General features: G+C 42.2%; 1 protein-coding gene across 1 annotated transcript in view; it reads right to left on the minus strand.

Moving 5' to 3' along the window:
• The window catches only part of ZRANB3 (zinc finger RANBP2-type containing 3), a 158,620-nt gene that overhangs the window by 46,597 nt on the left and 97,196 nt on the right, over positions 1-14,827 (minus strand). The window contains exons 13-15 of the mRNA XM_063429370.1: positions 10,995-11,505; positions 7,265-7,486; positions 1,319-1,410 (exon numbers count right to left, since the gene is read on the minus strand). Coding sequence (XP_063285440.1) covers positions 1,319-1,410; positions 7,265-7,486; positions 10,995-11,505 — 825 coding nt within the window. The remainder of the gene's footprint in view (positions 1-1,318; positions 1,411-7,264; positions 7,487-10,994; positions 11,506-14,827) is intronic.

The raw sequence follows: 14,827 nt of genomic DNA on the forward strand, positions 1-14,827 counted from the left end.
ATCAGTCTCAACACTGTTGATTGCTTTTCATATGCCATGAAATACAGCTGTCACACATACTTTTATGCATTTATCAAATAACTTTGTTTCTCATGAATGCAGCTTCTCGCAGCCATACGTTGACTTACAGAGAGCCCATACTAATTAAGTCGTATGTAGGTTTCACCTCAGACATCAATAGTGTGGGCACATGGCTGCTGAGATTTGACTAAATTGTGACTACACCTGTGAATAGGATCAAGGGAGGCACAAAGCTCATTGCACCAAGGCCTATGCAAAGAGCATTAGTGGCTATGGTGTTTTGAGTGTTCTGTGACATGTTCCATGCTGCAGAGGCACATGCAGTATGTAAAAATATAGTGTTTGTCACTTCCTGGGGATAAATCCAAGGGGGAAAAAAAACTAGATACAAACAGGAGGACTTGACCAGTTTACATTTAAAGGTTTAAATGGAAATATCTGGTGAAGATCTAACCTGGGCACCCGATTTTCCTCTCGAAGAATCACTGAAATATATTCTTATCCTAGCAAAGGGCTACCCCCACTTTAAACACTCTTGCTATACGATAAGCCTAAAATACAGCTTTGGAGTCAAAACACAACACCAGACATATGTACACAAGTACCCTGGAGAGCAAACAGGCACGGAAATTTATGGAGATGAGACAATGGGGGTAATGCGTGAGATTATTCTTTTTAATATCTGTTGCCCCGATCTGGGTTGCTTTGTTTCAGGTACCCATAGTGCCCACTGACACGGACTGACTTTAGAATAAGCCATTCTGAAGGAGGGAAGAATCCATCTATAATCATTCCTTCCAATCTCAATACCATTTCAATGTCATCCTGAGGTAAGTTAAGCAGGGGTGGCCCAAGATGTATGGAAGGTTAAATAATGTAAAAACTGAAGAATGACATTGTACAAAGTGTTCTGCCAGTTATATAATGACAAGGTCGTTTAAAACAGCCTTTATGATTTTAATGGGGGAGGTTGAATAGTATCGAGAATAGCAGGCTGGAGTCCTGATTCCAATAAATCAAAAGCTGTAACAGCAGAACTTACAGCAATGATTCATTCAGAGGGCATTAAGGGCTTTGAATTGGACAACACTGGTAAAAAAAAAAAAAAAAAACAATTTCTAAGACATCAATAGTAAATACAAGATGAGACACGGTTTTATTTTATAACAATATGCTACGGGATCAGCTGGCATTGAAAGTGTTCAGATATTCGCAAGACAAGAGCGAATCTAATTCTCCAAGTCTTCTTGTTTTCGTTATTATGCGGTAGACATTCATTGCCAGGCGGTATACATACCTTGCTATATAAATAGATTCTATCTGTATACTTGCTGGCACAGAACAATAATCCATCATACATCGGGAAACAGACAGAGATCTCACAGTGTTCTGAAAGCAAACACAATATGTAGGACAGTGAATAAGGAAAGAGACTGCTGCACGACAAACATGCTGAGGGTTTTAAATCAAGAGGAATAGGTGGGGGGACAGAGTATCAGAGGGGAAAAAAAGGAGAGAGGAGTATTGAATAAAAAGAGAATACATATGAAGGTAGTGTATATACAGGAGAGGGATACGGAGGTAGTATATATACAGGGGAGGGATACGGAGTTAGTATATATACACAGGGGAGGGATACGGAGTTAGTATATATACACAGGGGAGGGATACGGAGGTAGTGTATATACACAGGGGAGGGATACGGAGGTAGTGTATACACAGGGGAGGGATACGGAGGTAGTGTATATACAGGGGAGGGATACGGAGGTAGTGTATATACAGGGGAGGGATACGGAGGTAGTGTATATACAGGGGGAGGGATACGGCGGTAGTGTAAATACAGGGGAGGGATACGGCGGTAGTGTATATACAGGGGAGGGATACGGCGGTAGTGTATATACAGGGGAGGGATACGGCAGTAGTGTATATACAGGGGAGGGATACGGAGGTACTGTATATATAGGATAAGGATGCGGAGGTAGAGTATCTACAAGGAGGTATATGGAGGTTGTCTATATACAGGAGAAGTATATGGAGGTAGTGTATTTAGAGGGTAAGGATACGGAGATAATGTATATCCAGGGGAAAGATATGGAGATAATGTATATACAGGGGAGGTAGTGTATATACAGGGGAAGAATACGGAGATAATGAATAAAGTATTGATGGGGTTTCACTGACGTAGGATGTCCTTGTTCTGAGTGTGAGGGCATCCAGGTTCATTTAGGAGTCCGTTAGGATCCAGGTAGTGCCTCTAGTGGCTGTCCGATTGACATCCACTAGAGGCAGTCTTAGTCCTGCAAGATAATTTCTAAAACTGGCATGATTTACATTGCAGGACTAAGTGGGACAGGGACACTGCACCCAGGTGTCTATAGAGTCCGTTTAAACATTTTATCACAAACCTAGGTCAAATAAGTACATTTTTTTGTGTTTCTTTTCCCTATACAGTTTATTTTGGGAAAAATCACAGACCATGCATATCCGACGACTGCACACACCCCATATTTGTATTCCACTGCTGTTCGAGTACAATGATATCTCACATGTATACCCATTTCTCTAATCCTACCCTTAATATTGTCTCTATTCAAACCCTTAATGCAACCTTTAATACAATCTATAATCCCAACCTATAATCTAACTCCTTTTCCTACCACTAACCCCGGAGCTCTCCCTGACACAGTGGAGGAATGTGCCAGGCACGCTCTGTTTGCAATATACCGTATATACTCGAGTATAAGCAGAGTTTTTCAGCAGATTTTTTGTGCTGAAAAACCCCAACTCGGCTTATACTCGAGTCAGAGTCTGTATTATGGCAATTTGCATTGCCATAATACAGACAGGTGGGAGAGGGGGGCTGGCAGAGCTGTACTTACCTTTCCTGCAGCTCCTGTCAGCTCTCTCCTCCTCCGCGCCGTCCGTTCAGCACCTCGGTCAGCTCCCAGTGTAAGTCTCGCGAGAGCCGCGGCTCTCGCGAGACTTACACTGGGAGCTGACAGAGGGAGCTGCACAGACCGCGCGGAGGAGGAGGGAGCTGACAGGAGCTGCAGGACAGGTAAGTACAGCTCTGCCAGCCCCCCTCTCCCCCCCACTGAACTACCAATGACACTGGACCACCAGGGAAGGAGCCCCCCTCCCTGCCATGTATCAAGCAGGGAGGGGGAACGAAAAAAATATATAATTAAAAAAATTATAATTAAATAATAATACAAAAAAAAAATAATAATATAAAATTTTTTTTAAAAAATAATAATTAAATAATTAGTAATAATATAAAAAATAATAATATAAAAAAATTATAATTAATAATATATTAAATGCCCACCCCACCAACACATACACAAACACACACTGCATCACACACACTCACACTTCATTCATATACACACACTGCACTCACACACACACTCACACTTCATTCATATACACACACTGCACTCACACACACTCACACTTCATTCATATACACACACTGCACTCACACACACTGCATCACACACACTGCACTCACACACACTGCACTCACACACACTGCACTCACACACACTGCACTCACACACACACAGCACTCACACACACACACAACTCATACACACACAACTCATACACACACACACACTGCATTCATTATATACACACACTGGAAATAAACAATTAATATATACGCACACACACTGCACTCATACACACACACTGCACTCATTATATACACACACTGTAAATAAATATTCAATTAATATAATTTTTTTTAGGATCTAATTTTATTTAGAAATTTACCAGTAGCTGCTGCATTTCCCACCCTAGTCTTATACTCGAGTCAATAAGATTTCCCAGTTTTTTGGGGTAAAATTAGGGGCCTCGGCTTATATTCGGGTCGGCTTATACTCGAGTATATACAGTAACTAAATCCACTGCTGTCCATGACTTCATCTCTCGTTCAATAGATTTACTATCCTTAACAGAAACCTGGCTCTCCCCCTCTGACACTGCCACCCCTGCATCTTTGTCCTTCAGTGGTCTCCAACTTACCCACAACCCAAGAAACTCTGAATGTAAAGGTGGTGGTGTTGGGTTTCTCCTCTCCCCTCACTGCTCTTTTAAACCTCTTCCCACCCCCCTTCCCCCCCCTTCCCTCTCTTTCCCGTCATTTGAAATACACTCAATTCGCCTTTTCAAACCCTTCTCTGCTAACATTGCTGTTATTTACCGTCCCCCTGGTTCCCCTCTTCTCTTCCTTCACCACTTTGCTGCCTGGCTACCCTATTTCCTCTCTTCTAACATTCCATCCCTAATTCTCGGGGACTTCAATATTCCTATAAACCCACCTTTGACCTCTGCAGCCACTAAACTACTTTCAATTACTTCCTCCTTCGGGCTATCGCAGTGGGCAAATTCTCCCACCCATGTAGCTGGCAATACCCTTGACCTAATCTTCACTTATGCATGTACAGTATCTAATATCTGCAACACTCCATATCCACTCTCTGATCACCACCTCTTATCATTTGCTCTCGCGTACCCCCTCACCCAACAACCTCAGCCTAACCCCCCTCAACTCAGGAGGGACCTTAATTATCTTGATCTCCAACAGTTGTCAGCTGACATTGATTCACAACTGCTGTCCATCCCTTCCCTCTCCTGTCCTTCACTGGCCATCTCCATATATAACTCTACTCTTACATCTGCCTTGAACACTGCAGCGCCACTCCAAACAAGCACCTCAAGGAGGACCCGCCCCCAACCATGGCATACTAAATCAACGCGCTACCTGCAAAGATGCTCCCGTTGTGCTGAACGCTCCTGGAGGAAGTCCCGCACCCAATCAGACTTTCTCCATTATAGATTCATATTGTGTTCATACTGTGCAGCCCTTGCCAAACAGTCCTATTTTTCCTCTCTCATTAGTTCATGTTCCCGCAACCCCAGGCGTCTCTTTGACACCTTTAATTCTATTCTTCGCCCTGCTGTGGCCACCCCCCAAACTAACCTTACTGCTGATAACTTTGCATGTTACTTCACTGACAAGATTGAACAGCTAAGGAAAGAATTCTCCCCTCCTTGCCTTTCTGTTTCTCAATCACGCATAGATCATGCCTTTCCTATCCTTCAGACATTCTCCCCAGCTACTGACCAAGAGGTGGCTGCTCTTCTTTGCTCCTCTCGCCCCACCACTTGCCCGCTCGATCCTGTCCAATCTCACCTTATCAGATCTCTCTCCATTTGTCTCGTGCCTTCTCTAACACACATCTTCAACTGCTCGCTCTCTTCTGGCATCGTCCCTGCTGACCTTAAACATGCCACTGTAGTACCTATACTAAAAAAAACATCCCTCGACCCGTCCACCCCCTCTAACTACCGTCCCATTTCCCTGCTCCCTTTTCCCTTAAAGCTTCTGGAAAGACTTGTCTTTACCCGTGTTTTGGATTCCACTACCACCTGTACGCTGATGACACCCAGCTATATCTCTCCTCCCCGGACCTCTCCCCTGCCGTCCTGCAACGTGTCACTGCTTGCCTTTCTTCCATCTCTGACTGGATGTCCTCCCGCTTTCTGAAACTCAATCTCTCAAAAACTGAGCTCCTTGTCTTTCTTCCTCCTAATACTGATCCTCCTCTTTCGCTCTCCCTTCAAGTTTGTGGTACCAACATCAATCCATCCTTGCAAGCGCGCTGTCTTGGCGTCATACTTGACTCTGGTCTCACCTTTGAGCCTCACATGCAGCATGTTGCCAAATCCTGTAGGTTCCATCTTAAAAACATAGCCCGCATCCGCCCCTTTCTTGCACCAGATACTACCAAGGAGCTTGTCCATGCTCTAGTAATTTCCCACATGGATTATTGTAACCCTCTCCTGATTGGTCTTCCCAAAAGCCGTACTGCACCCCTACAGTCCGTAATGAACGCTGCTGCTAGACTGATTTTCCTCTCTAGTCGTTTCTCTCACACCTCACCCCTCTGCCAGTCCTTACATTGGCTTCCTGTATGCTATAGGAGTCAATTCAAGGTACTAACTCACACCTATAAAGCACTGAATAATTCTAGCCCCTCTTATATCTCCTCACAGATCCATAGGTATGTCCCTTCTCGGTCTCTCCGCTCTGCCCGTGACCACCTCCTGTCCGTTGTCCGCACCCGTATGGCCAACTCGCGCTTGCAGGACTTCTCGCGGGCGGCTCCCTTCCTATGGAATAGCCTGCCTACCGCCATCAGACTCTCCCCTAGTCTTGTCTCTTTTAAGAAGTGCCTTAAAACCCATCTCTTTAGGAAAGCGTATGGCCTCCAAGACTAACCCCTACCTCACATACCTGTCTCTTGCCCTCTCCTAAAGGGCAGCCCACCTTATATGATTGCAAATTCCTGTCCTAATGTGTTTTACACCCCACCTCCTATAGAATGTAAGCTCAATTGAGCAGGGTCCTCTTCAACCTATTGTTCCTGTAAGTTTATTTGTAATTGTCCTATTTATAGTTAAATCCCCTCTCATAATATTGTAAAGCGCAACGTAATCTGTTGGCGCTATATAAATGGCAATAATAATAATTAACAGAAACAATAGTAAAGGACGTGTACAGTGTATGAGGGACATGGAAAGGAATGGTAAAAGGAAGGAAGAGAAAAGTGGATGAGAAAAGACGAACCTTGAGAACAGATCTAGTTAAAGGGGGACATGTCAGAAAGCTGGTTATGATGGGAAGACAAAGACAGAGGGGGACAAATCAAGAAAATCTGAGATTTAGCGGTAAAGAAAAATATGATAAAGTAAATATAGAAAGAAAGATAAAAAAAATATAACAAGTGAATGTAATTAATATTATAGATTGAGAACTGTAAAATGATTAAAGAATGATTAGAAAGGGAAAACTATTACCAGGATCAATAGAAACAGAAAAACTTCCTGAAAACAGGATATTTCATTGGCAGAATGTTTGATTAACAGAGTAACGACAGGTCCCATTACTCTTGTTAAGATTCTAAAGAGGATGAACAGAACCTGTGTTCTCTTTATTACCCATGCCAAATGTCATTCGCAAATGGCAATTACCTTACAGAAAGCAGACCTAGGCATCATGTTGTGACAAAAACAAGTTATAAAAAGGTTAATTAAACAGAGAATAGAACATCGCGAAATGATTCCCTACACACATAGCACAAAAAAAAAGAAGTCTATCTATCAGCCAGTCTTTCTATCAACTAAACATTTAGCCATGGCGGTTTTGAGGAACGCCAGCTTTTCCCGTTACCTGCTTCAGTGGTTCCTGATTTTTCCTCAGGGTTGGGTTCTAAGTTGTTGTTTTCAATGTTTATTAAATGATCCCTGTGTATTATGCTTGTAGGAGCTGGGGACGCTTCCCGCTGAGTGCAGTCGGCGAGCTCGTTATCCCCATCATTCTGCTTTTGATTTTCTTTATTGCTCTGAATGACATCCAAGCTGACTGCTAACTCCTTATTCTTGAAATCTTTTCCTATACAAAAAAAACAAAAAAAACAGCAAAAATAAAATAAAAATTTCAGCATAAAGGAAATAAGGAAATTTTAAGGCCCATGAAGAAACAGAGAGAAGAATTTTGATCAGTGGAAACAGCTTAACAGCACACACAAAAAAAAAATCGATACTAACCTGAAAAGAGATAAAAAGCCGAATAAACTTTAAAGACACACTTACATTTTAAAGCTGAAGTTCTGTATGTACGGAACAAACGGATACAAATTCTCATTTCTAGGTTTGCTAGCTACATGCCAAAACACGACTTACCTCCCGTTAAACAAAAAAAGTAAACTTTGTCTTCCTTCCGGCAGAGAAGCATGAACAATCTGATATTCAGAGCACGCATACATTCAGAGTCTGATAAATTCCCCGGGTACCCCTAGGCAGAGCAACATGAGCACCCTTCCCTGCCTCACACCCTTTGGCATTAAACTTTGGGCAGCCAGACAAAATATATTCTGGGTATAATATAGTTTTGTACAACCTGCATATTTTTATTTTGCAGAGTGAAGAAGCACAAGTTGTAGTACTTTAAGCTCCAGAAAAAAAACACAGCAAAACAGGAGACATCACTCGATATTATTTATAAATGAATCTTTAAACAGAGCAGGAATCAACCAAGCATTTCAGGAAAGAAACACACGTCAAATGTTTAGGCTTTTTTTTGTTGTTGTGATTTATGATTGGAGGTTTAATGAATATGTAAAAGCCATTTTATATCTGTCTCCTAATGTTCACATTGAGAGCTTAGTTTTGTTTTGTTTTCATGATTCTTTTCTAATCATTCATTAAATCAGTCACACTGGGAGGGGGGGAAGTACTATATCTTTACAGATATATGAAAAAAATGAAGTTGTGGTTCACTTTCATATAGATTAAAACATACTTTAAAATCCTATAAGGCCAATTACTAAAACCCTGTCTTTTTAAACAGAGTTACATGAATCATTACAGGGAAACTGAAGTACTGTTACTACACCCCAGACTTCATGGAACCTTTAAACTCTTTACCATGGTCCACCACAGCTTGCTACAGTATCTACAGGAACTATATGTATTCCCTCCAGGCATCTTAGGCCTTAACCCTGCTCACAAGAGCGGTAAATAACTCTTTCACAGAAACTGGCTCCTTGCTTGAGGTATCGCCAATATTATGTGTTGACAATGTAAAGATTTCATGATTGTAGAAAAAGAAAAAAAGAAAAACCAGATGCAGATTAAAACAATTATCGCAGAACGTGGGCAAATACAATGAGACCCAAAATAAATAAGGGAGCCAATAGGAAACACATGATAAGAACAATTTCGAGCAGTTTAATTATGGGATACTTTATAAGACAGAAACAATAAAAATTGTAGTTTTGAGAAAACATAATACAAAATATAGAGGGACCCCAGCTCTACTAAACTGCCACCCTCCCACCAGGCAGTGGAGGACTGTAGAGATATGAATGCCTTGGTCTGTGTGTTAATTCACAGGAGCTTCTCAATGAGACGTCATATTCGCTGCACAGCCTGAAAGCCTGTGTCTGGGATAAAGGGGACGGCTTGCAAAGGCTCCAGACAGTAGGTCTACAACATTTCTAAGCTGTTTCTGCATATACCTACCAAATAAAACATGGAGGAAAAAAATACATGTAGGTTTTATTTGGGTGTATATCTGGTAAACAAATAAATAATTAAGTAAGTGGAGTGTTCCTTTAAAGAAATATAAAATAAGGGTTTTGACCTATGTATTGCCCAAAATAAGGGATGCAGATTTAAGTTACAATTATATCTGGAGTTATTTGCAATTAGCTCTACACATCCCATGATCTTCAGAAACCATACTGAAAGTAAAGAAGTGTGTTTGTGGTTGGCTCAGCAACGCAACTGTAGTTTGACAACAGCTAAAGAGCAACGCTGACATCCACTGATTTGACAAATTGGCTCGATTGATTTGGTTTGATTGCTTAAAACAATCTACAGAGCTATAAAAAAAATGAAGAAGCTTTATTAATAAAAAAAAATATTATGAATAAAGTGCAGACCTATAGAACAGAACGACCATACTCTATACAGGGTGTCTCTGCGTTCTATGTTTCACGACCCGCCCATCTGAAGTTCTAGAATACTTAAAATTATTTAGAACAGCAAAACTTTGGCTCATAATCTTTGCGGTCTCACAAAAAGTTACCATGTAATGAACACGTGGCGTCATTAAGCCTGTGAAAGCGCAGAAAATCTATAATTTTATTGCCCTTTTTTTATCAGAAATCTTAAGAAAGACGAAGGAATCAGCAGGGCTGTGAATGTTGGGCTTATTTGCTGCCATAGAAACGGGACCTCGGCTCCTGCCCATTGAATTCACATCCCGCTGACATTAATCAGAAATGTCCATTTGTGCCAGCTTAATGCCATGCCATAGGAGCTCTGAACATACGGTTTTGACAGAAATTGGCACCTTTCACTTTTGCAGGAGACACATTTACAGATTGATGACCAGGTGGAGTTTGCGGTCCCTCTGTGCCAGCATTTTTAAATATGCATAACCTTATTTGCCTTCTCCAGTTCAGGGGCTTAAAGAGGCACTAGCTGTAAAACATACTCCACAATATTCTTGTCATATGAAATGTATCAAAAGCAGATCACGCACAGATGCCTTTGTATCACCTCACTGAAACCATGCTAATTGCAGCAATAATCCCAAGACAGGATACTGCGACTAAGCAGGTTATTATAAGATCCAAACAAAAACCTGCTCTGCGCTACATGCTAGGGTAATATACGGTGGAGAAAAAAAAAAAAAAGATTCACAGCTATCTGCAGAATGTTTTAAAGATAGCTCTGAATTTACGATAAGCAAGGATTTTCATTAAATATTGTAGATATGTTCCCTCTATGATCTTATATGCATTTGTTCTCTGCAAACTAGCAGAATCATCTAAATTTACACACCCGGTGTTAGAGCACTGTCGCATTTTTTGAACTTACCACTTCCATTTTGCCTGTTGCAATCTCATGGAACAATTGTAATTTGCATCTAATGCCAGGCTGTGCCAGATAAGTCTTGAATTTTCAACAAAAGCAAATCATTAAAAAAAAAAAATATATATATATATATATATATATATATTATTCCCCACCATGTAGATTCTTATAGAAACACTCCAAGTACCATAAACACTGTAGCTGGCTGTAGGGGTTAAGGTGCCAGCCGACACATTTTAAGTAATCAAACTGTTTTTGAACAGTTTCTTAATTGGGTTTGCCAGACCCTGCTCCCTGTCTCCACTACTAATGCTGGAGAGCAAGACGTCCCTAAGAAGTGCTTTGCTCATTGGCTGAGAGCAATCACACTGACAACAATGTGCATGTATAACAGGTAGCCACCACCTATCCAAGGAACAATATGTATTTTTTTTAATCCCTGGGATATAACGGTTATGCGAAAAACAATTTTAATTAGGAGATAATTCCACTTTAAATAATTCCTGTGCTCTCACCATTGTCATCTCTGGGACTCTCACAGATCTCGCAGTACGGGAGCAAGGAATTATTGGTATAAGTACATGTTGCGCAGTCCCATTTCTTCTCCACCAATGGAAATTTTTGCGGTGTAAGGGAGGTGCCTTCAGAAAGACCCCGAGTCTTTGGTGTGGAGAACAACACAGAGGGCTTTCCACTCCACGATTTCCTTTTACGGGCTGGAGTACTTTTAGGGGTTTGAGTACTCTTGGGTGTTTGTATATCTGTTTGACGGAAACGCTTGGTTTGTTGCTCAAAGTCATTGTCTGGGGGAAGCTCATCAACAAGCACAACCTCAACGTCATCTACACCAGATTTCTTATCTACAAAGACCACTTCCTCTTCGTCTTCCATCTGGACTTCTCCTTGTTCCACCTTCTCTACGTGTGTAATGTTCCCATCATCCTCTACTCGTTTACGCTTTTTACCTTCGCCATCAGGTTTGGGTGAAAAGAAGGAACGGATATCATGCTGTTTCTCCTTTTCAAACTAAAAAAAAATAAACAAAAGCCACAAATATAAATATTTATCTCCATGATATTCAAGTACAACAGCTTACATTGCAAGTAGCCATTGTTCCCACCCCATACTTTCTCTATTGAATAAAGCAATATGAAGCACTAGTCTATCGTTACACCCTGTCCCCCATCATGGTCCCTTTTTGTAAGCCCCGAGATGAATTTGCACAAGCAGACCTATCTCCTTATACGTGCTCCTGACATGATATGTGGTGGGATGGTTTACTATTGCTTGCATACACTAAATTGTGTTGGAATTCGTTGACACTTGAAATGTGAATTCCATGAAATTGGGAATCATTTAATTTTTCTTTGTTTTTTAAAGTTTAGAACATACAAGATGTAGAGCACATTATAGAGATCAAATGAGTTATTTTGGTGAACGAAAGAGCGATTGCTCTGTTAGAAAACCTCAGTGACTCATAACTGTGGATTTTGTTAATTTTCCTGACAGTTTCCCCATCCACAAAGGTAAATTCGTATAGAATTCAGATACCCTGCTGTAACTTACAGTAAAAGAATTCATCTTCAATATTGTTCGCTTTGTGGGTGACAAAGTGCATACACAGTTGTAGCACACTGTAGAGGCTTCAAGATGACACTCACGGATGCATGATATGGGCATTTCTAAAATGAAAACTTATCACAACGTCTCTATTTCCCATAATAGGCTATTGACCAAGCTCCAGCTTTTCAGCCTTTTAAATCTGAATTGCTAACATGAGGCAAAAGAAGCTGCAATGGAATATCTTTTTTACTTACCTTGTATTCTCCAGTGCGTCGGTCATCTTTGCTGGCCAATTTCATCAAACCTGATTATCCCAGTCATTCCAAAGCTTCCCCAAAGCATTGGCAGACTAGTGCGCATGAATGGCAAATCACCACGCTCTGCCAATCAGTATCTCCTCAAAGAGATGCATTGCATCAATACATCTTTATGGTGACTGTTCAGAGCGTGGATACAGTGAATGTCAATCCTGAAATCTTTCTAGAACTGAACACAGTAAGTCCCTTAAGTGGCTTTCCACTAGAGGTGGCGTTAGGTAGCAATGTAAGCATTGCCTTTTCGCAGTAAAGGCATCATTTACACTGCTGGGATATGCTATATGCCCCAGAACCACTACATTAAACTGCAGGCATTCTGATGCCTATAGTGACCATTTAAGGTCCTAGAGAATTCAAATTTATTGCAAAACCTTGAATGGGACGAGATTATTGCTGGAAAGGAAGAGATTAGATGTTTACATGAATTAGAGCACTGTAAATCCTAAAGAAATAAAATATTTCGATTTGTTTACTTTCCTATCATAGGTTTCTTTTTAATATACTTCTTAATTTCTGGATTTCTTCATTTATAGCAGCAGGTTGCTTTTTTATTTAATGTAATTTTAATAGACATGTTTTGATGGTAAATTAATGCGTAATAAATGAGAATTATGTATTTATCTCTATAATGTGCTATTTTCGTAAATTTTTTATGCACCATAGAAATGTAATTCTAATCAGCTTAAACACATGCTTTACTAATATAAATGTATGAATATATACTTTAATGACACAGCTTATTAAATGAGTTCCATATGTACTCTGCTAAGAAAATGTAAGCCTACTGATTTTTGTGCATTAAAGAGAATTAAGAATATGGAATAGAAATTTTTTTCCTGATTAGGAGAGCTAAGATTTGAGGAGAATTTTTAAGGACGAGCATGAGACGGACATCATTGCGCCCTGAGAAAGCTCAAATGGCTGAAAAAACTGTATCAGTGCCATGACATCTGCTACCAAAGCCCCACCTGGAAGATGCCAAGAGACTGTGATACAGACTGGAAGGACAATTATCTAGAAAAAAATAGAGCTTAGTGGGGCGGAGCCTGGCAGCCAAGCAGCTCAGTCGCACACTAGATGAGCTCTGAGCCAAAAAAGCAAAAACCCAAGAAAAATCCTGAAACCAAACCACCATATGCCTGCTTTAGAGCCCTAGAGACAAGGACATACCACCACAGTACTGCATAAGCAGAGCCGAGATCAAAATCGGCAGGTTGCAGCCAGGGGATCGATCCGAGGCCTACATGCGGCCTACACACACGGCGCGGAGGAGGCGGCCGCTCCTTCAGCCGACTGTGGCCCACATCGCTGACGGTCTCCCCGGCACACTCCATTCCCCCCCCCCCCCCTGCCGGAGAGGGTTATCCCGGCAAAAGCAGCCCATGGCCCAGGACTGGGGCAACACGCTCGACTTATCATCGACAACATCGAACCCACGAGGCACAAGATGGCAGACGCCGCACATCACCCAGCACCGGGGCTCCCACTACCCCCCCTTTCAGAACGGCTCGACCGTCTGTTCGCAGATTTCTGGGCCAAGCTCGCTACCAATGGGGATGCCCCAGAGGAAACCCCACTGATAACTACCCCACGAAGCTCCAGCAGGCAACCCGCGACTGTTAACCGGGCCTCAGGGGAGAACTGGAAAGCGGGAAGCCGGAGGAGAGCGAGTAGATGGCGGCCCAAGCAACTTACCCGCCGACCGGTGGTGAGTCACCCAAATGCCCAACGGGGACTCACTCTGTGGTCGCCCCCTCGGAGCACCTTGCATCTCTGGGTGAGCACTGACCAGGGTGGGAGAAGGCACCAGACTGGAAGACCCCTAGCTACCTGGCATGAGCCGGCACGGAGCAGCACCCTTACGAGACAGCAGAACCACACGGGAATCCCCTGCCATACACGACCTGATGCACTGTATGCCTCCCGCCCACACAAGCCCGATCAGCAACCCAGGGGACCCCGATATCGAGAGCCGAACACAACCAAAAGGGGGACCAGAAGCCTGAACGGAAGTCTGGGGGGCGCAGGCTGGATTGCCCGAACTTCATCACTGCCGCAGAGGGGAATAGGCTGAAATGGATGTCAGACACCAAGCCAGTGACCAGGGGCACCCGACACGGACGCAGCACAACATATGAGGTGGACTGGTACTCCCTAAACTTGTGTTACCATCTGAGCTCTCCTGGACTACAAATCATCAGATAAGCATAGCCTGGGCACAGCGTGGCAGATGCCTATAACTATTCTTAGTTAGCATATTTTCCCTGAGCATACTTTATGACTAAGCACACTAGTTTTGCCCTAGTTAATCGTATAAATTGCATGTCCTGATAAGCAGAGTAGGGAAGCATTATGGGAAAGCGATATCAATATATACAACTTGTGTAGCAACATCTTATGCCTAATTAGCCTGAACCCAGCTCAGAATAACTGCTTAACCAGGCTGTGTGTCCCATAGCCTGTCTATT

Source organism: Pelobates fuscus, chromosome 8 (assembly GCF_036172605.1).
Source record: "Pelobates fuscus isolate aPelFus1 chromosome 8, aPelFus1.pri, whole genome shotgun sequence".
Lineage (NCBI taxonomy): Eukaryota > Metazoa > Chordata > Amphibia > Anura > Pelobatidae > Pelobates > Pelobates fuscus.